Source organism: Manis pentadactyla, chromosome 14 (assembly GCF_030020395.1).
Source record: "Manis pentadactyla isolate mManPen7 chromosome 14, mManPen7.hap1, whole genome shotgun sequence".
NCBI lineage: Eukaryota > Metazoa > Chordata > Mammalia > Pholidota > Manidae > Manis > Manis pentadactyla.
In genome coordinates, this window is record NC_080032.1 from 32,909,060 (window position 1) to 32,936,648 (window position 27,589).

A 27,589-nucleotide genomic window follows, 5' to 3' on the forward strand; every position below is an offset into this window, starting at 1 on the left:
GCTTCTCAGACTTTGATGTGCCTACACCACCTGAGGATCTTGTACAATGCAGAGTCTGATTCTGCAGGTGTACCTGGGGCCTGAGATGCTGTATTTCTAATGTGGTCCCAGGGTGGTACCAAAGCTGTCAGTCCACTTTAGGCAGTCAAATTCTAGATCCCCCCTTCTCCCATTTCTGTTGCTGTACTTAAAAAAAGATCCTTTGGCAAGGAAATCATGACTGGACTTTATCTTTCTGTGCACTGGTGATATCATGTTTTGATTGCACATTGTGTATTATTCACATTATGGAAGTAAAGATTCTGTTTGTTATAACACTCCTTTAAGGAACCAGTTTCTGGGCCACTTTAAAATTGCTTATGGTTGACCAGTCCTCCAGAAAGATACTCTGGATCTTTTCTTTATAGCTTTGCTTCTCAAAGTGTGGTCCCTGGGCCAGCAGCATGCTTACCGGGAGCCTATTAGAGATGCAGAATCTCAGGACCCCTAGGCTGAGACTGACTGCATTAGGACCTGCACTGTAATGTGGCCAGGTTCATGCATGCATGGTAACATCCATGAAGCCCTGCCCTAGAGAGAACACAGTGCACCAGAAAGAGGGGCCACTGGTGTAGAAATGGGAGCAGCGGGCTACCTGGAGGAGGCACGTCAGTGACAGTGGGGAAAAGCTCACACCTTGGCTGTCATCCTCTTGGTCGTGGGGTATCCTGGGACATCTGGAGAGAGAGGAAAATGCTTTCCAGCCTGCATGGAGAATGTGGGTTCTTCAGACAAAGTAAGACTAGCAGAGGAGGAGGTGGGAGCTATGCTGCGATGCCAAGGTGGGTAGATGTGCAGGACAGGAGCAGGGGCAGTGGGACCCCCAGGGAAGGAGGGAGGCAAGGATTATCTAGGGGGCAGGGGTCATGCGAAAGTGAGGAAAGAGCGGTAAGCTTGTTCACTTTAAAATACTATTCTAAACAGCAGAGGCAGTATGTGGCACTCATTGCAGCTCGGGAGCTGGGACAGTGAACTTCGTCTATAAGTCAGTAAGTACTTCGGGAAAAAGTATAGGGCGTCTGTCAGGCTGGTTCTGACGAGGACTGGAGAACATCCCTCACTTGGAGACGCTACAGGGCCACACATGCTAATATGCTGGGAAATTGGCACTTAGGGAAACTAGCTCATGAGCAGGTCAGCTGATAAAAGAGAACCCAGAACAGGCCCACTTCTGAGATGAGAGCAGGTCACTCTGTTTCTGATGTCTCAGCCAATGTCCTGTTGGTAGTATAAATTAGGTAGTGATGACATTAGAGGTTGAAGTGTTATCAGCAATAACAGCCAATAAATAGTGCTGCAGTTTCATTTTATTACCTTACCTTTATTGTCTGGCTTTGATCCACACAGGCGTTGGCCAGGATTCCAAGTTACAAGACAGTCGCATTTTTGAGGTTTAGGAAGAGGCTGCCTTCCAATTTTTTATTCATTGAGAAAACCTTCTTTGGGAAGTTTGCATAATCATATCTGTGTGTTTCTTATATCTGCAAATGTGCAAAAAGAGTGTGTTTCCAAAGGGCCCCTGGAGGAAGCCCAGGACAGTGATTCCAGCCAGCCCCCGACCCTCTCCCACAGAGGAATAGAAGTGAATGGCTCTCAGCGCTGCGTGCTGAGGCTGTACAACCTACAGAAAACACCAAGAAATTTGGGATTGAAGGAATCCGGGTATTTTAAGCAGGGGATCCTGCTTAGGAGGGGGGATAAAGCTCCATTAGATGCATTGACTTTTATTTTCCAGTCCTTTGTTGTTGTTTTGAATATTCTCAAGTGTTTTAAAATGCCAATTTACACTTCTTTTAGTACTCATATCTGTAAATGCTCGAAGTGTGATTATGTATTCCTTATGTTCAAAAGCAGCTGGGGCGTGGTTCTCCCATTTCTCTTTTTCTAGTGTGTTATTACAGTTTTCCAGGAGCCAAGGTGGGAGTTCCAAATGAATGTTGACCTCAGCTACAGCTTTTCTTTGTGTTTTAATCAAACATGTTGGCTATGATTGAAAAATGACCCTGAAAGGGTACAGTCCTTTTGTTCTGATTAAGAAAGACAAAGTAATAATTTTACCAGTATATTTCTTATCGTTTTTTTTTCTTGATCCTAAACTTGGTTAACAGCCTAAACAAAGTAAATTATGAAATGATTAGACAGGAAACTAGGTTAATGTGACTTCCAATCATTCTGGTAGCCTTTGCTGTATAATAAGGTACAGAGTTGGCCATTGTCGCGGTTATATTAATTCATCTGAATTGTGGCAGCGAATAGGAGACACGATTGCTTAGGAGCCCAACCCAGAAGTACCAACAGCCAAATGCCTGTGCAGCCACCGAGTTTATTGGCTCACACCAGTCAGAGAACCCGAGGAGGCTTGCTTATCTCCCGAGAGGGGTTGTGTGCTTAGATTTGCTGGAGTGTTATTATCCCATCCCTACTGGTTTTCTATTTTAATCGCTACGTGAATGACAGATTCCCTCTGCTGAGTCACATTTAGCATCGCATTCTCTTTGCTCTTGACTTCTACATGGATTTAGGGCAAATCCCAGGTTACAAGACCTGTTTTCTTTTAGAGTAGGAAGAAAACACATGCATTTTGGATGCCCACTCTCTGCTAAGCAACAGGCCAGACACCCTCAGCCTGAGTGAGGTTTGGCAAATGGGGAAATTGAGATTCAGCATCATTATATAACGTTTCCAAGGTCACACAGCTAATAAGCCTGATTAAAAAAAAGGTGACCCCATGGTCGGTGTTCCTGGCGCAAGTCTAAAATGAAACTTTGACACTCTGAAGAAATATGCTGTACGCCCCACCTGCACTGGCCGCTCTTTATAAAGTCTGCTTTGGCAAAGCTCCATGTAGTAGATGGTGTCTGTGGTCATGGTGGTGCCTTCCTCAGTTTCCCAGTAAGGAAACAAACCAGTATTATGGCTGTGGATCTTGCTCGCTCAGACGAAAATGGAGACAGGTTAGAGAGAGTACCAGAAGAAAAGGAAAAGCAGATGTCCATATATAAATGGTTTAACTGTAAAACTGATAGTTAAGCTTATAAATCTGTGGTATGTGGTAAGATCAGTTCCAGCCACTACTTGTCATCTCATCTGACACCTGCATTTAGATGGAAATCATCTCAGAACAGACTGTATGTTATAATTAAAAAACAAAAAACATTCTGTGTAAATATGCTGGGCCAACTGCCCATCCTGGCATGCCTGGAGTTTCTGCTGCAACTCAAATGCACTTAGAAATAATTATTTTTAACTTTTTAAAGGAAGCATAAACAGCAGGTTCCTGCATGGAAGGCATGGCATGTGGATCCTTTAGAGTTACCTTAATTCTCAGTCTACCCTCATGGTTTACCTTAGTTACATGTTCTGTCATTTACCTGTTTCCTTTCCTGACCTGAACAGAAATAGAAATTGAACACCTTTGCCTCAACTACTTTATCCTGGCTGGGGACAGTTGGTCAGGAATTAGGAAGTCTTGTCTTATGCATTTAATCAGTTTATCAGGGAAGACAGTGAGAATGAACACACCCTCATTGTTAAAACTCTGAACACGAAGATGGCCTTGGTTTCTTTTTTTTCCCTTTTTTTCATATTGAGGGGAAAACCATTTGGGGAAGAAAGTTTGTATGCCTCGGCTGAAATCTCCTTCGACTTTATTTGGATCCCCCAGGGTAGGAGAATCTCAGCGAGAGCTTTCAGAATTGCCTACCATGTCACATTGATGCGTGTCCTTGTCATGCCAGGGGAAGCCGTGCACAGCAGAATTCTACCTTACCAGTCGTTACATTACCACCAGAATGAAGTTTAGTACAAGAGATATGAAGACCCTATGGATGTATTAATAACCACAGGCCTCTGTTTAAGTACATTGCTGGCATTTTCTCATTTACTCTTCACAAAACCCCTGGGATGAAGTTACGGTTCCTACTTTGCAGGTGAAAAGCGAAATGGGGCCCCTGCCACGGACACACAGAGTGAGTGGCCACATCAGGGTTCAGATCCAGATCTGCCTCAGAATCTGGATGGTCACCCCCTCACATGCTGCCTCACCTCGAGTGGAGGAAAGTCAGTCTGAACGAACTGTTTTTGTCAAAGAGGCCAGTGAGATTTGGGTTCTTTAAAGTTCTAGAATGTTCTGACCTCTTAACAGTATTTCCTGGGCAGCAAACCTTCTGTGTAAGGCCTCACATGCCCCTGAGGTGTGGCCCATCTGGGCCGCCTCCGGAGGCCTGGAGCAGCCACCCCAGGCCCAGGCTGACTCCGTGCTGCACTCCTGGCTGCTCACAGAGGAAAGGAGGATTAGACCTAAAGGCTCTGCTGATTCAAGCAGATCCTCAAAGGTCACACTTTTAAGTCATAATAGAATCAGCTATCTTCAGGAAAGCTTGGTGAAGGCCAAAGGGCTCTCTGCACACACCTTGACTGACCCTGGCCATTTTCCTCCTGCAGGACCTTGGGGCCCGTGTGACCATTCTCTGAGACACTTGAGCTCCAGAGTCACAGAGAGGAAGCTGCAGGGCACATGGCTGCCTGCCGGCCGAGGGAGTGTGGAGAGGCCATTGCTGGGGCCGTGCGGCTCTTTGTTGCCCGGGGCCAGCCCTCTGAGATGCCTTCACTCCGGCCACGTGGACAGCAGCCTGGTGAAGCCCAAGGTGGTGACTGTGGTGAAGCTGGGCGGGCACCCCCTGCGTAAGATCACCCTGCTCCTCAACAGGCGGTCGGTGCAGACCTTCGAGCAGTTCTTGGGGGACGTGTCTGAGGCCTTAGGCTTCCCAAGGTGGAAGAACGATCGAGTGAGGAAGCTGTTTAACCTCAAGGGCAGGGAGGTCAGGAGCATCTCGGAGGTCTTCAGGGAAGGGAATGCCTTCATAGCCGTGGGCAAAGAGCCGCTGACCACCAAGGGCATCCAGGTGGCTGCAGAAGAGCTGTACCGTGACAAAGCCAGGGCCCTGGTGCTGACCCAGCCCAGCCGGGTCCCTTCTCCGAGGCCGAGAAGCAGACTTTGCAACAAGGCTCTGAGGGGGAGCCACCACCGTGGGGAGACCGAGGCTGCCAAGAACTGCAGCGAGGCTGCCCAGGCCCCAGTGGCCATCAGACACCAGGGGGAGTCCCCCCTGGAGCCAGTTCAGGAGGTCAGGGCGAGGGCGCAGCAGAAGTGCGTGAGGGGGACATGGGAGCCAGAGCCGGGCAGCAAGCCGCCCAGGAAGGCTGCTGCAGAGAGGCGTGCCGGTGGGGAGAAGCATCTGGGGGTGGAGATCGAAAAGACCTCGGGTGAGATGGTCAGGTGTGAGAAGTGCAAGAGGGAGAGCGAGCTCCGGCAAAGCCTGCAGAGGGAGAGGCTGTCCCTGGGAAGCAGTGGGCTGGACCTGGGGAAGTGCCCGAGGTATGACCGCGGCAGGCCGGTGAGGACCAGGAGCTGCCGGAGGTCCCCGGAGGCCAACCCCCCAGGCGGGGAGGAAGGGAGGAAGGGGGACAGCCACAGGAGCAGCCCCAGGGACCCCACTCAGGAGCCGAAGAGGCCCAGCAAAAGCCCTGAAGAGAGGGAGGACAGGGACCCCGAAGGGCAGGCAGGTCATCCTCACGCAGCAGCCACGGCTAAGAGGGGCCTCAGGGAAGTTCAGCCTGTCAGAGAGGAGGGGCTGAGGGACGCGAAGAAAGACACCAGGGACGTTGGCAGGAACAAGCAGGGTGGCTGGCTGCTGGGCGAGCAGCCGGGAGACTCTGAGAAGCTCCCCAGGACTGGAGGGGAAGAGCAGGAGGCAGAGAAGGAGAAAAAGCCATGTGTGTCAGGAGGGAGGAAGGTGGTTTCCAGAGACGAACAACCTGTCAGGGCAGAAAAGGAGCTCAAGACGAGGCCAGAAGAAGACAAGCCAGAGCCCCTCTGTGGCCGGAGGCGACGGCCGGTGGGCATCATCACTGCCCACGTGGAGAAGCACTACGAGGCTGGCCGTGTTCTTGGAGATGGGAACTTCGCCGTGGTGAAGGCGTGCAGGCACCGCAAAACCAGGCAGGCCTACGCCATGAAGATTATCGACAAGTCCAAGCTCAGGGGTAAGGAGGACATGGTTGACAGTGAGATCCTAATTATCCAGAGCCTCTGTCACCCGAACATCGTGAAACTGCATGAAGTGTATGAATCAGAAGCAGAGATCTACCTGATCATGGAGTGCGTGCAGGGCGGGGACCTTTTCGATGCCATCATAGAGAGTGTGAAGTTCCCGGAGCGGGACGCCGCCCTCATGCTCATGGACTTGTGCAAGGCGCTGGTCCACATGCATGACAAGAACATTGTCCACCGGGACCTCAAGCCCGAAAACCTACTGGTAAGCCTGGCTGTGCTGCTGTGGGAGAGGGCGTGTATGAGTTACGGGGTACAAGATCTGTAATGGCCTCCTGCTCTGCTGTCCTTACACTCTAGAACGTTACCTCTATGCTATTTTAATGTACTTGTTCCAGGACTTAAAACTTTGGTTATAGTTCATGAGTTGCTGAGATAAGTTGGTGTTGATTAAGGGATTGAAAAAGAAACCTTCCCATTTAAATGAAATGGGAAGTGTTTCCTCATCCCTGAGAGAAAAATACTCACGCCTTGACAAGGACCAGGCAGACCTCATTTCTTGGGCGTAAGCACTTCCTCTGGCCTAGGATCTGTCTGGAGGTGTCCTCTACAAGCAGTATCTCCTGCAGGCTTTGCACTCTCCCTGCAGCCCTGCTGGGACCCGCGTGCGGAGTGGGTGAGAGGCTGGCTCTGGGGCCAGATACGCTGAGCTTGAGCCCTGGCTTTCCTAGCTGTCTTCTCTAGGGAAGCCTTCCACCACCCTGGGCCTTGGTTTCCTCACTTATAAAAGAGAAATAGAAATAGTAAGTGTCAAGGTTGAGTGAGGACTGGGCACAGCAGCCCTGACCCTGGTGGCTGTCTGGGTGCTCAGCTCAGCTGGGGTGGCCTCCTGTTGAACAGAGGCTCACAGAACACCAGCATCAGACAAGGTCACTCTCGACTGTGATGGATCAGGACCACCTTCATAATGATGCTCAAATGCAGATCAGACCATGACTGTCCAAACCACACATATGGCCACATGCCACTCCCCTCTGGCTTCTAGGAGTGACTGTCACACTTCCTTCCTCCCACTTTGTAGGTAGGAATTCCCAAGATTCCCAAGCATAGACTAACCTCCCTTCCCGACAGTGTCCAATTTGAAGAAAGATCTGACTTTCTTGACCTTCCCCCAAATCACCTAACAGCCCATATCTGACAGTACATCCTCCATTCTCTCAACATCCTCTCACTCAAGATGTCTGGATCCCAGTGGTCTGTGTTCTCCCTTGCTGCAGTGGTCAACAAACCCTGTGTGCCTCTGCACAAAAGGGTGTCCCTGGTGGTCTTTGTAGGACAGCATGCATCACGCGGTCACCTCGGGTGCCTCTATCCTGCTTTCTTCCCCTGATCACCACTTAAACATTCCATATTTGCTCTTCCGTGTCCTTTCTCCTTTTACTGAAAGAAAGTTCTATGACAGCCGGTGCCCTGCTCTGTTCAGATTGTGCCCTGAACCCACAGCGGTGGTGTCAGAGGGCGACCTTCTTTCAGTCTTAGTGGGAGGGATGGAGGAGGACAGGAAGAGCATGCTGCCCCGCAAATAGCCAGCACCCCATTGCTATACATTTGTAGCAGCTCTGATGTTAAGGTGGATATTCCTAGCTGGTGGCCAAAGACAAGGTGAATGGAGACAATGATCTTGATGAACCACAATTCTTTTTTTTTTTTTGGGCAGGGAGTTAGCCTGTTTCTTTTACTTTCATGACTGTAGAGCCAGCCTGGAAACATTGTTCCAGTGCACCCACCCATCTGTAACTGCTCCCACAGGCAGACTGCAATACGGAGCGAGTCAAGCTAATTATACTTGGAGAAATGAGGTCTACGTTGACCACAAGTTGATGTAATCTTGCTTTTGCCCCAGTGTGTTGAATTGAAGAAGCAATCTGACTGGCTGCCTGAGTGGTCTGAACCACTATCAAATAACCTGCCCTTTGGGTAACTCCGCTTTTGCACTAGCTGAGGGTTCTCGTCCTTTCTTCACTGGCTTTTTGATTGTCTCTGTCTTTTGGGTCCATGCTCCACAGGTGTGGTGTGCTGTATACTGTTTATTAGGGACACTTTGGAGCTTAACAGAGCAGTTATGTCTAATGACCCTCTGATGTTTCCCCTGAATTGTCTGAGCAGGAGAGATTCTGATTAGAGGCCTGGGGTAGTCCCATGAGCTGAACATTTTGGGCATGTGTCTAAGAAAGCATTATAATGGTTACAGAAGCTCTTGAATATATGGAACAAGCTAAGGCACCCCAGAGAGGAGACCATTTTCCTTTGGGGACAGTCACCTGAGCTTGTATTTTCTCAACATGGCCTTGGAACCAGTCTGCTGAGGCAGCCCATCGCTGGGACCACAGGGGCCTCTCACTTGTGCTAAGGGCAGCACTTATAAAGTGGAGAAAGTCAGCACCAGTTCAGACTGCAGGCAGCTTGTTTGAGGATGTAGAAAAACACTGAGGCACACGTTTCATTTGGACAAGAGTTGGCTCTGAGACATCTCTGGCAGTTCTTCATGGATTTAAATGTCAGTACCTATGTGTTTTGAATGCCTTTAAGGGCAGTGAGGTGTGTTTTTGCTGTGTGTGCCTGTGTGTGTCTTCTGAGAGGAGGAGGCAACACTTCAGGGTAGCTGTAGTTCTTCAGTTGAATAAGTAAGTTATTTATTGGTATCGATTGTAACTGATATTTGGACCCTTTTCTCTTTTAAGATTTAGAAGAAAGTCCGCTTAATATTAGAAAACAACCTTTTTTTCATGGTGGCACGGCTCCTTCAGAATGGGCTGAGAGTCCCCTATTTGAGTCTTTTATAGACTAGCTTAGTCTCTTTTCTCTCCTATGGATAATTTGTCAGCTTGCATTTGTCAAAATGAATAGGTCAGTGACATTTATAAATGTTTGTACTTTTTTTCTGGGCAAGTAAAGTTCAACATATTGTTATGTCTGATGTCTAAATGCTATCCAAATGCTGGTGCTTTTTTATTTTTCAGAGAGAGATCTGGATGATGTTGGATTTGACAGTCAGCTCTTTGTATGGGTGTAGAAAGGTGTCATCTCGAATCTCTCTGATACGATAATCATATTGCAAATGTGACTGGTCTTCTAAGATTTTTATATTAGTAAATATCACCATGGTAACTACTGTCCATTGATTAATGTTCTTCAGTTGCTTTTAATGTAGTGTCCTGTACTGGTGTTGAGCTTTTTATTATCAAAGTGATTATTTCTTCCCTTAACTGATGGCTACTGTCGATGTATGAAGACCAGTCTTTGTTAAGTTTAGGAAAATGATTATGTCAGAACTAACTTTTGATTACATGGCTGATTGTAACTGTTGCTGCTTTTAAGACTTCCTGAGTGTACTAAGAGCTCTTAATGGATATGTTGTTTTAATCAACAGAAATATTTATATCCGATAACTGGACACTAGAGTAAAATTTTAGGCCCATGTTAGTGAGTTTACCTATTTTTACTGATCATATTTCCTAATAAGATGCTGCTGCTCCTCTTGCCTTTGGTTATCTAGACTCCTGAGACCTTGCAAAAGAAGCTTTAATTAATGGAATTTCCAGCTTGCAGAAATATCAGTGTTAATTGCCTCTTCTGCGGGTATGTGCACCCTTGGTGGGAGCGCCAAGAGAATGTATCCTCCTGGGACAAGGTGGGGAAACAAACCAGAGCCGGAGGGGCTGATGGTCCTACCAGCCCACATGGGGTGGGAAGCGGACAGACCAGGTCATTTAAGGCCAATAGCCTAGATACCACATATAGCAGAAGAACCTGAGTGAGTGGAGAGAGAGGCTAGAAAGGCATCAGCCATGGATAAAGGCATTTGAGAAAATTATCTCAGAATAGGAGGAAGAGCAGGGACAGGTGCCGCTCTGGAAAGAGGGCTGAAAGGAATGGGGTGGATGGGCAGACTCTATAGCTCCAGAGTGCTTGGGCAGGGACCCTTGGGAGCCAGGAGAAAATGGTGGCGGGAGTTGTGGGGATACAGCACAGCTTGGTCAAGGACAAAGATGATATCTTCTTTCTGGCCTCTTCTTGGTTCTAGGAAGGAACAGACTTCTAGATTTTTAACTGCTCAGTGTGACTAGGATAGGGTAGTTACCAGTATCCTCAAGGGTGGCAAGGAAAATGTGGAAGGATAAAAAATGGCCAAACATACCCCTTGCCCTTTAGGTTATTCTAAAATAAACCCGTCTGATCATTTTGTTCATTTTAATTCTCTAAATCCTTTTCCCACGTCTGCTTTGAAGTACGAGGACTGAAGGATTATTGTTCTGTCAGTCAGTGGTTCTGCAGTGCATAATTCTCTCTGAGTAGCACGACTTCTCTTCTACTGGCTCCAGTTTCAGCCTCCTCTCCCCTTAGCTTCTACATTAGAGATGTCCACATCCTCTCATTAGTGATCCAGTGCCTTTATACAGCAATTGCATTAATTAAAAAATTGGTAACAACCACGAAGTGTATCTTGTTAAGGTGTACCTAGTAAAATCAAGAAATGTGGATTTCAGCAATAACATAAAATCACTGAAGAAAAGAGTGATACAGGCCTTCAAGTCATTGCCAGTAGGGGCAAGTCAGTGAGAAGACAGGTGTGTAGGAGAGAGGACTCATCTCGGGATGCCAGGGGGAGTTCTGTTAGGAAATACCACTTAGGGCACCAGGCTCGTGTTAGTGACAGTGGCTGTCTTAGTGTCCATTTCAGCATTTCCAGGAAAATAAAAAGTATCCATATAGTTGGTGAACCCACATATTGTCTGGCTTTTGACCATGAAGCCAGAAGTTTCTGGAAATGTCTTAAGGTTTTCAAATCAAGATACTGGGTCATGGTCATCTTGACAGCTGAGGGTTTTTCTTCTGTAAGTTCCTGCCGTAACAGTCTCCTGGAAGGGCAGATGTCTGATCATTTACTGTCTGTTCTGTGACACTGACTCTTTCCCACCCAACTAGAGCCCATGGCTCATTAGCATGCATGGGCCTGACTGTCATGTTATTTTAACAGATTGGTCACAGATCTGTGTGCTTTACCTTTTCCCAGAGTTCTCACATAGACCCTAGGAGGAAGGCCCCATTATTTCCACATACCCATGGGTGAAACTGAGGCTACACTAAACTGAGTGTAGTGTCTGGCCAGGTTGTAGTCAGCAGGATGCACTGCCTCTAACTTGGTATCTGGTCCAGATGTGGCCAGCCCAGCTGATGAAGGAATGGGTGACGAACTGTAGTTGTCCCTGGGTCAGATTCGGCAGACTCCTATTTATCAGTCCACATTAGCACCTGATGTGATGAGCATCTCAAACTCAAGATGCTGAAAACAGATTCTCCCCAGAACCTGCCCCACTTCCAGAGTTTTCCATCCCAGAGAATGGCTCCAGCATTATGCACCCCTACTGTAATATTTCCCAACTTAACAGGCAAACAACCCCCACTCCCCCTTTAACTAGTATACCATTTTCATGATCCACACACACATCCTTGAAAGAGGCACCTCCAGCACCATTTGCTCTTTCCATGCTCCATTCTACCTTGAACCCCAGTGGGGCACTGATACCACTCTGTTCTTTGGGTGGGGTGGCCCCTGAGCCAGCTGGTCAGGAAGCTCAGAGTCACCCTTGAGCCCAAGCTTTCCTATGCTTCACATTCAGTCTGTTGTCATCTTGTTGCCCTTAGGATGGCACCTCTCCCCACCTCTGCAGCACCACCCCAGATGAACCTCCTGCCATCTCTTGCTGGGACTGTGGCAGTAGCCTCCTCTTGGCCCTCTTCCTCACAGGGGCTTAAATGATCTAATGTAAGCCAGACCCTATCAATTCTCCATCAATTTTGAATTTTACTTAAAAGTAAACAGCCACATGTAGTTAGTGAATACTATACTAGACAACACAGCCTTTTCCCCACTTTTACTTTTTTAAAACACTTATCACTATCTGACATTACATATTCATTTGAATATTATTTATGAATAGGAAGACTTCACAAAAACAATACCTTTATCTGATTCATTCACTACTCTCTTTCTAGAACTTCCAGAGTTTCCCATCCCAGACAGAGAACAGTGCCTGGCCCATGGCAGGCATCTAATTAAGATTTGTAGAATAAATATGAGATGTTAATTAAGTAGAAAAGGACTGGCACGCTATGTAGACACCATAGGCCTGTCATAGGCCGGTCATGTGACAGGTCCCAAGGAAGACTGTGTCCTCATGGATTTTTTTTACTCATTCTTTTGTATTTCGTATCTTTTTCTGTTGAGATGTATATTGATTTTAGGCACTGGCATTTCAATGTGGATTGGTTTCTAAGATCATGTCAGTCTTCACAGGAAGTTGAAAATGGAATCTTGGAGAAGAAAGGCCAGAGGAAGCAGGAAAGATCAAGTAAGGTTGATAAAGATAAAGAAATCTTAACCCACGTCTTTTTTTTTTTTTGACCTAGGCTGGTTGCTTGCTATTTGGTCTATACGCTGCTGCCATCTTCTGTTCAGAGATGAAATTGCACGATCACATTTAAATGGATGTACCATTGTGAGAGGCTGTTAGTTGTTCAGAAGAATAAAGGTTCCTCTTGAGGCTTTGAGTCTATCCAGATGTATCTGGGTGCTTATGTAAATAATAGAGTGCCTGGGTTCCAAGTAGGATACTTTGGTGTGGCTAGAAAAGAGAGTGATAGGTGCAGATGGATCAGCAGTCATTATAGTGTTGTGTAAATCAGTATCTAACAGCCTTCCAGTTAGAGGGCAGCTGAAAACCGCCACAGAAGGAATGAGACCGGCACAGTGTGTTTAGATAGACCAGAAGATGGAGAAATGGAGATGTGGGGAGGCAGGGTAGGTATACCGGGAAGGTATAGGGAGAAAAAACAAAATCCGTTCCTCTACCCTCCTCAGTTCTGTGGCTGGGTCCTGGAAATCAAACTAAGACAAGACAGATTAACAGGAGAAAACATTTTATGTTTGTGTGCAGTGCACATACATGTGGGGGAGACCCCATGATGAGTAACTCAAAGGGGTGGTTAGAACTTGGGGCTTACATAGCATCGTAACAAAAAATGAACATTTTTAAGGAAGTGACAAGGTGAGGGAAAAGGGGTTTAGGCTTCTCAGGTGGCAAATGGGGGAAAGTAAGTGTGAGGAAGAAACTAGTGGGAGATAAGGGCTGCTCCCTAAGGTTTATTATGTAGAGCCTCTCTCAGTGCATCTCTGGGCTGGTCAGAGTCTCTGAGGAATTAGACGTTCTGCCCTCCTGGTACAGGGAGAGTGCCTGCCTCATGGGAAAATGTAAGTCCTGCTTTTAGGTAGGTAGAAAGGGGAATGTCAGCCTTTCCTGCAGCTGCTCTTTTTCAAGTGTCTTCAGCTCAGAATAATTACTGTGTCAAAGTGGCATAATTTGGAATGGCATGTTTTGATCCCCTACAAAGTCTTTCTGAGGAGGGACATCAAAGCAGGACATTGAGTAGGGTTTTTGTTTGCTTTAATGGCAACCCAGTGCCTGGCCCACTGAGAGTCCTGAGGTCCATCCTGATCAAATCATGTCCGGTATGTGGTATTCATTTGGGGGCATTTGTTAAGAGAGGCATTGATGAAATAGCGATCATTCAGAACTTTTGTGCACAAGAATCACTCTGGGGTTACATGCAGGTCTGGCTCAGTGGATGTGGGGCAGCCTTGAGCTCTGACAAGCCTCCACATGGTGCTGACGCTGCTGCTGCGGAGTTGCACCTAGTGTAGGAAGGAGTGAGAAGGGGCCACGGGTCCAGAGCCGTGGCTGGAGGAGCCCCAGACGTGAACTTAGAGAAGCCAGAGGTGACCTGGGGGGTCATGATCTGTGTTTCCCATGGTTGGTAGGGTGTGTCCTTAGACAGTGTTATCCTGGAGGGTAGATTCAGAAACTGGGTGGGAGGTAGGATTCTGAATCAATGCAGGGTTGTATTGCCTCATGAGCTGCATGAAGTGTGGAATCTTTTCCCTTCTGAGGTTCAATCAGAGGTGAACAATAGTCTGGTAGGAGGATACTGTAGACAAGTTCCTGCTTGGGGGAGAATGTGATGGTTTCAGAAGTCCCGCAGATGCTGGGAGGAAGACTTATTCTGTGAGGTTGTCCCTCATTTCATTTCATTTCAAGGGATAAGAAAGGAACTGCCCTGAAGCCAAGAATGTGAGGCGCCCGTAGGAAAACAAAACAAAACAAAACAATACAAAGCCCACAGTCTGCACAGGACCTTAAGTGTAATTAAGCTGCTTATGTAGGTGAAAGAAATGGGCAGTCTCAAGTCACTCTGACGACACTGAGGTTGTGACATGACTCCTGGCCGCTGGGGCTGGAGACTGAAGGATTGGAAACACCGCAATCTTGAGCCACTTCTGGAAGGGATAAACGATGCTGCAGATGTTCACCACCCCTCTGCTGGGTTCTGCTCCTGCGGTTGTGGTGCAATGGGGGTGGTCTGGGGACACCAGGAGAAAAACTAAACCATGGAGGGAAGCAGTATAATATGTGAGAAGAGCCATAAAATAATTTAAAAAAGAGATTCGGTATTTGAAAATGTATCCATCAGCATCTGGACATTCAACCTAATACATTTTCAAAATAAAGACTGAGTTTCCACCATGTGTGATGTCAGTAAGCCTGCTTTGGAATCAGGGGTTTCTGTGAGGAAGGGAATGTGTGTTATTTCTCATAGGAACACATATTTTATTTTGGTGTATTAAATCAGCCAGATGCTCTTAACACTGATCATTTGGTTAGCAATATTTACAAATATTTGGGAAGGACATATTTTTTTCAGCAGTTACCCAAGCAAATGTGATTAATGTAGACGATCCATCTGGAAACTCTAGGCACCACACTGTATTTCTGGTCCTTCCCTTCGAAACTAGATTTTCTGGCCTAAATTGTTCTGGAGACCTCCTCTGTCTCCTTTCAGGCAGTGTCTGCCTCCGAGTGCAGTCCAAGCAGAACTGCATTTTTACTCTATGTCTATGGCTTTCTGCTTGGTTAGGTTAATGATGGAGACGCCAGTTAGATGGCCTGGGAGTGATCCAGGCCGAGTAATTAGGACACATTGTGGGTACAGAGATGTCAGCTCACTGGCAGGATCCAGAGCAGGTTCAGAGAGCTTATTATTGTCTGGGGAGGCTGTGGAGCGGCTGCCTGCCCTGCATTTTGCAGGGTTGCTGTGCCCTGGCTCTGATGGGCCCCCTGAGCCCTGGAGGGGCCTGCCCCGCCCCATGCCAGTAGAGATGTGCGGGGCATGCCCACCGAAGAGTTGATAATTTTTCTTGTAGCTCTGGCTGAAAGAGTCTCTTGCCTGGGTGGTGGTGCCCAGGCTTGTCCTAGGACATTTTGCTGCAGCGCAGTGATAAGCTGCTCAGTTCACCTTTGGCCCAAGTGGTCAGCCTCTGCGACGAGGTGAGGGCAGGTCAGAGTAGGTGGTGGATGGAGCTTTGGTAGCAGATGACGGACCACAGCTGTGCCTGATAAGGGTCGTTGGGTTTGGAAAAGGAGACCCTAAAAGCGGAGTTGGAAGATAACAAGGCCCACCCCCTGTGCCTCTCATTTTGCTGCGGTTGGTCCTGCCCTTCAGAGGTGAACTGTTACGGTGGCTAAAATAACATGCTTTGCTTAACAAACACATCAGGCTTCTTGGGTGCCAGGCACTGTTTATAACACCTTGTAAATGTTAATCTGTTCCATCCTCATAGTCCTATAGGGTCATTCGCATGCCCATTTTACAGAATAGGAAATGGAGGCACAGAGAGGGCTAGTTCCTTGACCTCCATAGTGGATGGCGGGCTGGGCTTTGAAGACTGACAGTTGGGTTTTGGCATCTGTAACTGGCACATGGTGCTGAATCTTCCAGCAAAGGGTTGTTCCAATGCAGGAGGTGAGGATCCCACCCAGGGTCCCCCAAGAACCAGAGGCAAACCTCTGCCAGAAGGGGGCCCAGCCAGTCTTCTCAACCCTGAATTTTACCATGTTGTTACCAAAAGGGCTTCTGCCATTAATCCCTCACACTGCAGGGTCGGGACAGGTCCTGCCAGGGGGACCGTGGCTGTGTGGCCAAGATCCTCAGAGCCCTGGCTGTGCTTCTGGGTTTCAAAGACAGCAATAGGGGCTATAATTGTTTTTTTTTAAAAGTGTAAAATAAAGGTTTTATTGAGCGCTTGCCTTGCACAAAGCTAAAATATAAATTTATTTAATCTTATATTCAACAAAATTTGTTTTAATTAAAACTATGCATTAATTTCTTCCCTCTAGCTTTATTAAGGTATAACTGACAAAATTGTATATATTTCAAGGGCATAGTGTGATAATTGATATACATTGTGAGATGGTTATCCTCACAGTAAGATTGATTCACTCACCCATCACCTCCTGTAGTCGCCTTTCCTGTGTGTGTGTGTGAGAAAGCTGAAGATGTGCCCTCAGCCACTTTTCCAGCATACACTACACAATTATTAACTGCAGTCGCCATGCTGTATGTTAGGTCCCCAGAACTTAACGCATCTTATAACTGGGCATTTTTGCCCAGACCAGCGTCTCCCCTTGTCCCCCCACACTCACCCCTGGCAGCTACTATTTTGCTCTGTTCTAGGAGTTCAACTTTTTTTAAGGTCCTGTTGCTTTCTGTGTCCTTTTTATGGAGAACTTCCTTTCTGGGTCTGAGACCCTTGAGATCTCCAAGTTTCCTTTTATTGGGAAGAAAGGGTGCCAGGCAGGATGTGATGCCAGTCTGGGTGGGCTGCATCTCTCCCCAGAGGCAGATGACACGACGGAGGAGAGGATGTCACATGTGCAGGATCTTTCATTCCCAGTCCTGGTGTAGACAGCGTTGGCTGCTCTCTGTGACCAGTGACGTCAGAGTGATGATTGGGGGGCAAGGCTCATAAAAGTGCTCAGAACACCTCCCAGTACAGAGCCAGCATATTCCACGTGTGCACAGACCAGCTGCAAAGTGTGGCTGCCTGGAGTGGCTGCAGAGCGGGGCCAGCCAGAGGTGGAAGCGGGCAGGCATTGCCCAGGTGTGCCCAGCTTCCTCCCTCCTGGGAAGAGGGGCTGTGGGAACCCTTTGGCTAGTACCTTTATTGCCTGGTGTCCTGAAGAGTACTGTCCGGGTGATACTCAATCTGGGGAGGCAGCTGCTCTGAGTTAACATTCTCTGATGTTTGCAGGCCAGACCTCCTAACGGGTCACCCTTCTGCCAGTCTTGTCTGGGTACCAGCTAGCACTGAAGGAGGCTGGGGTTTAATTTTTGCTGGACTATTTGACCTTCCCCAGGGTGGAAACTCACCCCCATAGCGTGGGGGTTCCAACATGACTTTTCCTCACTGCAGGATATGCCGGGCTTGCCCCTCATTGTTGGTGTGTTTGTTTCTCTTTGATGTGAAATCTAACGTGTGTTTAGTTTTATTGTTTCTTGCCTGGTGGTCCAAATGCTTACTAAGCTCACCTCTTGAGATTCATTTCCTTTGGGTGAAGACCCAGCTTTGCCTAAGGCATCATCTGGCACACAGATACCCTGAGGGCGGAGGTCAGGACAAATAAACTTGGCAGTGGGAATTGGTTTACCAATGACCAGAAAGCCAGCCACCTGGATTTATTGACAGATTGAGGCTTGGGTGGGGTGGGTTTTCATGAGGACAGAGAAGACCAGCCGGTTTTCTTTGTTTATTTCAGAGTGAGGGTAGCTGTCTATTCCCTGTTTTAAAAATGACTAGTTCTACCCTTCCCTAAAACCTGGTGGAAGTGGGGTCTAAAAGAAGAATCAGAGATGATTTTTTTCACCTTCATGCAAAAATGTTAAGAGAACCCCATTTGTCAGTTGCAATACGTAGGAATAAATCTCAGTTCAGTAGCACTGATTTTTTTGTATTATGTGTAAACTAGGTCGACCACCTCCTCCTGGTTTGCCCGAGATTGTCCTAGTTTTAAAAGTGAAAGTCCCACATCGTGGGGACCCCCTCAGTCTCAGGCAGCCATGAACTAACACTCTGCAGGGTAGATTACATTGAGTGGAACTCCTGACATAAGCCTGTTTGCTGGAAATTATCACCCTGTTTTTTTAAACAAATGAGAAAATGGAGGCCAGATGAGTGAAGAAATTTGTCCAAGGCCACCCGGCTTCAAGTCTTGGAACTGGAGTTAAAGACTCCTGGTCTGCTTGGTCCTTACCTCCTCCCGTGGTCCCCGAAACTGGGGCCTGTATTTGACACCCCTCTGTTGCTCACCGCTTCTTCGTTCTCATTCCTGGTTCCCTTTCCTCTCTTATCCCCTCTGTGCAGACTTCGCATTACCCACAGGCATTCCTGAATCCTAACCAGAGCGAGTCTGGGCTCAGAGTATCACTGATCCCCGTTCTGACTCAGTGCGGCCCAACGGAACACTGTGTAGTGACGGACATGTTCTCTGTTCGCACTGTGCAGTACGGGAGCCATTTACCACCAGTGCTTACTGAGCACTTCAGATGTGGCTAGTGCGTCTAAGGCACTGGACTTTTAATTTAATTAAAATTTAAATAGCCATCTTGGGGCGATAATGGTGCGACCATATTGGACAGCACGGTAACTCTAACTCATTGGTTTGTAGTTGACAATGTGGAAGTCTGTCACCTGAAATCAAGGTGGGTTTATTAGCATCGGGCTAAACCTTAAAGTCAAGTAGGTTTATTGTTTGCGTACCCTGACCCTGCCTGCTTGCTGTCTCATTAGTGTTCCCCTTCTTTGTTCTCACCACGGTTTTGGTGCTTTGGGGATTGTGGTTTCTTACAGGTTCAGCGAAATGAGGACAAATCTACCACCTTAAAACTGGCTGATTTTGGCCTTGCGAAGCATGTGGTGAGACCTATATTTACTGTGTGCGGGACACCCACTTACGTAGCTCCTGAAATCCTTTCTGAGAAAGGTAAGTGTTACACATTGCAAGTACTTCATTTGTAACATTTAACATTTTGTATTTTTCAATAAGGGCTTGGTCAGCGATCTCAGAGTTGGCACTAATCTTGCCCTTGGCTTTTAATGGAATTATTTGAAGTAGGCCTCCTTGACCCAAGCATGAGAACCTTTTCCTCACTACGCTGCCTTTATCGTAGGGGTGTGTGTGTGTGTGTGTGTTGGCAGGACACTGGCATGAAAGATGGTGGAGAACTGGTTGGGGCCCTCGAGCAGGTAGGGCCGTTTGTGCCACGGCTACTCCTGAGGGCTGAGGATCGAAGCCGTTCTTCTGGCAACAGGCTTAAAAACTCCTCCACCAACCTGGCATTTCGGGGAAAAGGGGGTCCCATTTCAAACCCCATGTATAACATTCCTTACCTGCTGTTTGCCGTATGTGGATCCATGGAGCTGTTTTAGGGGCAACTCGGTAAAGTGTATAAACAGGAAATCCTCATTATTATTATAATATGGCTCCAATGTATGAATGACAGTTTGGCCCCGAGGCACCCCAGGACAAATCTGCATAGGCAGCCTGGGTAAGATGGGAAGGCTCCGGATGGGTTGTGGGTTGATGGTAGGGAGAAGGGAGAAATCTCCCCATCCGCGGAAGCACAGGGAAGCTCAGATGCGGAAACCAGTCTAGTTTGGTGGTAGAGACCCAGAGAAGGCGGGCCTCGGTGCCGCAGAGGATAGTTAGTTAGGTCTGAGCCGGCTGAGCCCGGATTCCCCACGGCTGGGAAGGCTGCGCAGAGGAATCTGGACTTGTGGCCAGCACAGCCGCCGTGTGATGTGGTGACAGTGGGGCAGGAGGACACAGACATTTGATGGGAAGCCCCATTGAGAAGGGGAGCAAGGAGTCCACGCGGTTCCTGGGGGAGTCCCACCACTGAAACCGGAGTGTTGGAAGGGAAAGCCCTCTGGGAGACGGGGCTGGGGTGAGTTAAATTTGAACACAGTGACTGTAGGGATGTCAGGATAGACACAATGAGTTGTCCGGTTGGCGAGGAGCTGGAGCCCTGGGTAGGCGAGGTAAGGAGCTGCCTGGTGATGCCAGGAGCGGGGCTGAGGGAAGGAAGGAGGGCCAGCAGACGAGGACCAGGATGAGAATGAGGACGAGGACGAGGATGATGACGCGGGAAGTGCAACGTCCCAGGGGCCGAGGGGCACATTTCAAGGTGGGAGGTCCGGCGGCCTCAGACCCTCCTGAGAGTGAGAGGCAGCCGCTGGGAAAGGCCGTTACATCGGCCAGAAAGAGGCCGTCTTATTCCCTCAATATTTTTCTGTTGATATGTGTCCTGACAACATTGCTCTGGGGCTTAATAATGAATATCTAATTCCCAAATTGAAGCTGTCAAGTGTCTTCCTTTTCCAAAGATAAAAGTTAAAAAGTGTTTGTAAACGTGTAATATACAGCTGTTATAAACTTTTGGGAGGATGATTGGTCAATATGTATCCAAAACCTTTACACTGTGTATTTAACTTCTAGGAAGTTAAGAACATAACCATACAAGTGCACACATATTGAATATATAAAGATGTTCACTACAGAATTATTTACAGTTGTAAATTAAAAAAAACCCTTAAAATTATGACATGAAGGATTCATTATGTAAAGAGACTCCTAGTAGCTATTAGAAATAATTTGGGAGAATATTTTTTGTATTCTTCATGGGACATTCCTATATAGGAAATGCCATTATATAATATTAAGTGAATGAAATAGGGTATAAAATATAAACAATGTGATCCGAATTTGTTGAGGAAAGTATAAATGTTTGTGTATATGTATGTGTGTGTGTGTTTGCATGCCCATGGAGAGAACACAGCTAGTAATACCAGTTTTCTTCTAATCATGAAAAAGAACCAGTAAATACTATTTTTTAAAATGAGGGAAAGAAATGAGTGAATAGGAAGGAGAGGCTGCTGCTGAAGACCAGGGCTTCTCTGGCCAGAATTAAAATTTCCAACGCAGCGTGGACCCTGCAGGTGACTAGACGGCAGCTCAGGCCGCGTGCTCAGCAGCCCCTGAACTGATCTGTGCCCTGGGTCCAGTGAGCTTGTGTTGGACGCCACGGCTACGCCGAACTGCTGTAGGAGCTTCCAAACGTTTACTTTCTATTTCTGTGACTGTTTTATACAGTCCAGTAACATAGGCCCCCAAAGTGGCAGTGGTCTGAGGACCAGACTCTGAGTAACCCTGATGTAGACCCCATGCTTGTGGGAGTTGGCAGCAAAGCCCACCCGTGTGCTTGGGAGGGGCTCTCGCTTCCTGAGAGCCGCCCCCTCCACTGCTCGTTCCCCCGCCCTTGATCCCGCCTGGTCCCAGCCGTGCTTGTGTCTCTGCCTCACTGCACAGGTTACGGGCTGGAGGTGGACATGTGGGCGGCCGGCGTGATCCTGTACATCCTGCTGTGTGGCTTCCCCCCATTCCGCAGCCTGGAGAGGGACCAGGATGAGCTCTTTAGCATCATCCAGCTGGGCCACTTCGAGTTCCTGGCCCCTTACTGGGACAACATCTCTGATGGTGAGATTTGGGGCTTTCCCAAGCAGGAGCCCCTCCTGGGTTTCTGACAGCCAAGTGGGTTTGGGGTCAGATGTGTAGGACACGTGGAAGGCCCGTGTACCGTGCCTGGCACAGAGGTGGGCTGTCCGTGTCTGCTTCGTCCTTCACTTCCCGCTAGCTTCATGTAGATTTATGTAGCACTCCAGAAACATGACTTACTTTAGATTTAATGAAAAAATCTAACCACCAATTGCAGGCACCAAATTCTTTTCCTTGAGGCAGTTGAGAATCTCAGAGCTGAAAATAGCAGAAGTGCATAAGCCTTATTTGGAAAGATCAAAGCTGTGTCATATAAGGAAGTGATTGTGGACAGACACAGTGGACGTGTTCACTTTGCTCTGAGTCACCAGGGGCCCTGCTGGGCCTGCCAGGAGACTGGGGCTCTGGAAGGTGAGGGTGAAGGTCTCAGGTATTTTTGGTGGAGCAGAGGCATGCAGTCTTCCTCCTTTTGGACATTTCAAATGGAATCTTTCCCCTTTCTTTTCTGATTTGTCTGTACCGCCCACTGCACTTGTTTAAACAGAACTATGTGACTGGGGGTTTAGAGTGTTTGAATCTTCAGCTTAAAATGGAGAACAGGAGTAGTAAGTTTACCCCCACCTCCCCCTGAGCATGTTGTCTAAGATTAGGTAACTGTCCGCATCCCCAGCCTGCTCCTCATTCAGGGTCGGGGGGTGAGAGAAGGGAGAAGCTTCCTTTCTCCCCCTTAATAAGGTGGGGAGGGGGGCAGCTCGTGGCAGGGGGAGTAGGATCTGGAGGGGACAAGGCCAGAGGCAGGGGCAACCCGGGAATTGTTGGGCTGAAGACCGTTCTAGGGTGTTCTGCAGCACTGCCCTTAGATTTGGGCACGAGGGGTCCTGCCTGGGTGGTAGAGGGTCCTGCTCTGATCACACTGCTCCCCACAGAGTGAGGAGACCATGAGGCCAAGGGGATGTGTCCCTGAGAGCCCAGGTCCCCCTTCTAGGACACTTGATTGGGACCCCAGGCTCCCTGCCAGGGCCACCCAGACCGTGGCCTCTTTTCCCAGCCTGTCCCTGCAGTGCCATAGGGCGGGCAAGGGGTGGCTTTCCAGTTGTGTCACACATGCACAGGGGTCTGAGAATTCCCAGTTCAACCTGGCCTCCTCCCCGAGCCCTTTGAGGACCTTACCTTGAAGGAGTGGCCTGCAGGGGTGGCACTGGGCACCCTGTGGGCAGAATCCGCCCGGCTAGCACTGGGCAGGCTGGAGAAACCCTGTGGCCTCTGCACCACTTTGCTCTGGAGTCAGTTGCGGTCCCAGGTGGAAGGTGACATCCACTGGATTCACAGACCTCCAACAGGGTTTCCTTCCTGCATTTCCAATTTCGCCACATTTGTCAACGTGGGAGCAAGATTGAACTTGATTTATTTAACAACCTGAAAGGTTGATTTAAAGATTTAAAATATGGCACGTGGCCTTGCTGTCCTCATGTGCCAGGTGCCAGGTGTCAGCGGTGGCCTGGCCCTGAGATGCCAGAGAGAAGAGCACATATCCTCTGGCGCCATGTCACCTGGCAGCATGTGGCTATTTGCATTTAATGTAAGTGAGTTAAAGTAGACACTATAAAAAACTCGGGCCCTCAGTCGCTGTAGCCACAGTTCTGGTGCTCAGCAGCCCTGAGGGGGAGTACAGACATGGAAGGGCTCGGTCAGCACACAGGCACTACCGGGGGACGGTGCGCGCTGCCAGCCTGGTGCTTGGTGCTTGCCTCGGGCATCAGGGCTGCTTGCATGCATCTCATTTCTCCCCTTCCCCTCCAACAGCCGCCAAAGATCTGGTGAGCCGGCTGCTGGTGGTGGACCCCAAAAAACGCTACACTGCCCACCAGGTCCTTCAACATCCCTGGATTGAAACCGCTGGAAAGAGCAGCCTGGGGAACCTACCAAAGGAGGCATCCCCCAGTGGCGAGGGGTCCTTGCGGAGCCAGCACAGGCAGTGTGCAGAGGCCGCCTCCTAGTCATGCTGTGGCACCTGTTCCGTCCAGCTCTGCTCAAGGACAGGAAAGAACAGGAGTCCAGGAGAAAAACAAACAACCGGCTTCCTCACAGAATTGGGAGTCGAAGGAGAGACACTCAGTGTATTTTAAAGCATACTTCAAAAAATAAACTTGAGTCTTAATGTTAAATGTTGTAACACATTTTTAGATTTGTACATTTGAAATCTTTAATATATTTTGTTTGGTGGTGGGGGACTTGTCAGTGAGGAATATTTGGTAAAAACGATGTGTTTTGCTTCCTGCTTGCAGTCAAGTTCATGGTATACTACATGAGTGGTGGTCACTAGGGTCCCAGCGTCCGGGTGAGATTGGTGAGTGGTCTTTCTGAGTTAGTGGAACAGGCTCTGAATGCTGGAGGTGGGTGGGTTTCTGATTACTTCTTCATGCTGGTGATGGGAGCCAGGGAATCGTCGTTGACATGCCTCCTGAAGCCATATGACTATGCAGAAGTGTGGCCACACCTGATTAACTGGCAAGATCTGTTTATTTGGGGTGTGCTGGTCTTGGCCTCAAGCGTTCTAGTCTTCCTGAAAACCAGATTTGGTGCAGTCTGACATCATCGACTCCTACTCGCCTCTTCCATGCCCATCATCACCGTTCTGTAGCTGATTGCCCTCAGCCTGTGGTACTTCCTGTCAAGGTCAGCGTTCGGGCTGGTACTGTATTAGCACATTCAGTTCATGAGAGAGCTGTTAGGGTGGCAGTATGGAAAAGGCAGGAGATGGTTACAGGCAGCACATTCCTACCTGTGGGCAGACAATGGAGGTGTTGGTCCTTCCAGATAATTCTGGGAGCATGCATGAGCTGAAGACAAAACATTATCCTGATATTTCCCAAACTGACCTTTCTGGATTATGTGTAGCCAGGCCAGCAGGACACAGAATCAGTCAAAAAGTGTGGATTTCTCAGCCCCCTGCTTCCTTCCTTAACAGTATTAGTGTTGTCTGGTGGATGAGTGTATCAGCCAGGAAAAGAGGAACAGCACCAGAGTCTAGTGTAAGGAACTGCTTACACAGGGGATGGAGAATGCAGAAGTGCAGAGGAGGCTAAGTCATTCAGAGACTGCCTGCAGGAAATGTCTTCCAGTCCTAGGTGGGAACCAAGGGCAGAGAGTGGGGTTAGGACTTGGAGGTTTGGAGGAGAAACCCAAACACTATAGTGAATGCTGAGCCTGCTGCAGATCCCCCTTTGAACTGAAGGGAATAGGCTGCTAGGGTGCCACTGGCCAACAGCCCTTGTTGGCCACCATCTATAGGATTGCCCTTGGCTCACCCAGGATCCCATCCCTCCTGGGCAGGGCACGTCCAGTGATGGTCTATGTAGGGTATGAAGGTTTGGTGTCTCTGCCCCCAGTGGGGACCATACAGAAGGGCTTCCTGGCTTCCGAGCCCCTCTTGGGGTTGGCTAAGCCCTTGGTTGGGGCTGCATAGCAGCCTAACTTCCCCAGTCTTGCTTCTTCCCCTTCCCTTCCAGAGGTGATGATCCTCAGTAAACCTTCTGCATGTTAGTCTCCATCTGGGAGTTGGCCCCCAGGGCACAGAGCCTGTGACACCCCCAAGAAACTTGGAACTTCTGCAAAGAAAAAGCATCTGGCACTTCTACCTCAGGGGTTCCCAGGAGGGACCCATGGAGCTGGCACCTAGATGCCAATGGGACTCATTCTGAAAACACAGAAGAAGCTGGAAGCTGGGACCAATTGCTACTGGAACATCTTTTGGTAAAGTTCTCATGTTTGCATGGTTTGATTCTTTTGATCTTTGAGTCATTTCTCCTATTGACTTTGTAATGTCACATTTTTCTGGTTTTCCTCCTGCACCCCTGTCTACCCCTTTGGGTGTCTTGCATAGGTTGTCTTCCTCCAGTTGCTGAATTATAGTTCCACCATTAGCCACTAGGAAAATGCAAACTAAAACCACAATGGGGTAACACAATACACCAATTAGAATGGCTACAATGAAAAGACCGACCATGCCAAGTATTGGCCACAATTTGGAGCAAATGGAACTCTTGTACACTGTAAAATGGTCTTCCTGCTTTGGAGAACAATTTGGCCGTTCCTTTAAAAGTTAACCATACATCCAACATATGATCCACTTTTTCCACTCTTAGGAAATTAAAGCATGTATATCCACATAAAGACTTGTATGCAAATATTCATTGGTGGTTTATTTGTAGTAGTTCCAAACTGGGAACAGTCTGCATGGCCATAATGTGGTGATGTGTGGGAAAATGGTGGTACATCCATACAATGAGTACTATTCAGTGACAAACAGGAATGAACTCTTGATACCTGAACAATATGGTCAAAACTAGAAGCAATTAGACTGAATGAAAGAAGCCAGACCACAAAAGATTTCATTCTGTGTGGATTGAATTTAATTACAATTCTAGAAAATGAAAACTAATCTTTGTGACAGCAGATCAGGTGTTGCCTAGGGAGAGAAGGGAGGGAGGGATGACAGGAACACCAGGTCACTGGAGGTGAGGGGTAAGCTCATGATCTTGAATGTAATAATGGATCCAGGGGTGCATACACATGAAACTTCCTATGTTGTACACTTCCAATATGGGCAATATTGTGTGTCAGTTACACCTCAATCAAGCTGTTGAAAAATACAGGTGCAGTTCTGAAGACCAGACTCGGACCTCTTCTTTCACTCCATACTGTCTCCCTGCAGTTTCGCCTACACTCACTGTTTGCCCATCATCCTCTTCCTCTTTCCTCCTATTTATGTTTCCAGCCCAGGCTTCTAAGCTCAGACTGTCTGTCCAAGGGTACTTTAATGCATCCACATGTAGGCATCAGAAGTTCCTCCAGGGCAGAATGTGCGACCCTGCCCCAAACGCGGTGCCTCCCTTACCCCCATCCCATGGAATGGCTCTGCTGAGCAAATTCCAAACAGGTATTGTCCTTGAAATTTCTGCCTCCACCTCAAGTCCAGTCCTTCCCCATTGGCTTTACTGCCTCAGTGTTCCTTGTTCCCACAAACCTTCCTTAGTCCCCCCACCCATGGACATGCAGCTTATTGCTCACCAATCCTCCACTGTACAGACACTGCATTGGCCACCCCCATGCGTCTCCTTGTGCACAGAAAGGAGAGTCTCTTCTTGGGAGACAAAGGAAAGCTTCAACTTGACTGAATATTCCCAACTTGATTTTGAATCACTTTACTTTCTCCCAAAGAACCATGAAAGTCTCTTCTCCCCATGGTTTCCCACATGGTTTTGGGTTCTAATTACTTAAAGATTACTATCTGGATATAAGAAATAACAACACAGAAGCTACTTTCTAAACTCTGGCAATTGTGCAGCACATTGCAGTGAATTCCTGTATCTCCTTCCCACCTGAAAACAGTGCCCCCAAGAGGTGTGTTTCTCAGCCCCACCGTACAAATGGGGAGACTGGGGCTTGGAGAAGTGACCTGCCTGGATGGTCACTTAGTCTACTGAAAATGCCAGCTGCCAGCTGTGGACCCCAGGGCAGCGTGGCACCCTCCCTTTAGTTCCCAGCCCCTCCTCTGCTCCGATCTTGCAAGGCTGGATCCTGAATGCCTATGGAGAGTGATTCCAAACAGATTCCTTTCTGCAACAAATGTATTTATGCAGAGGTTCCATTTGCCCTTCAGTCCTGCTTCAGGGGAACCGAAAGGCTGTGTTTGACGCCAGTGGCCAGTACTGTGGGGCTGGGGCATCTCATGCAACCCGCCCACCTGCAGGCTGGTTGGGAGCTGACAAGAGGGTCTGGAGGTGGTTTAGAAGCCATGGTTGGGCTTCTGGGGAGACACCTTCAGTGAAGAAGGCCCAGGGGTGACTGTCAGGTGACCTGTGTTCTTCCCTTAAGGCTTAGCTGCAGCTCCTCCCAAGTTACCAGAGGGCAGGTGTCTTTGTTTCCTCATCTGCTCCAGGTGGCAGAGCAATTTCTGATTGTGTTCCCCTGAAAATTCTAACAGTGAGGT

General features: G+C 48.2%; 1 protein-coding gene across 1 annotated transcript in view; it reads left to right on the plus strand.

The window, feature by feature from the left end:
• DCLK3 (doublecortin like kinase 3) overlaps positions 1-25,584 on the plus strand; it is a 39,460-nt gene extending 13,876 nt beyond the window's left edge. The window contains exons 2-5 of the mRNA XM_036922070.2: positions 4,483-6,356; positions 18,894-19,026; positions 21,412-21,579; positions 23,401-25,584. Of these exons, the coding sequence (XP_036777965.2) occupies positions 4,483-6,356; positions 18,894-19,026; positions 21,412-21,579; positions 23,401-23,594 (2,369 nt within the window). The 3' untranslated portion in view covers positions 23,595-25,584. The remainder of the gene's footprint in view (positions 1-4,482; positions 6,357-18,893; positions 19,027-21,411; positions 21,580-23,400) is intronic.
• The last annotated feature ends 2,005 nt before the right edge of the window (positions 25,585-27,589 follow it).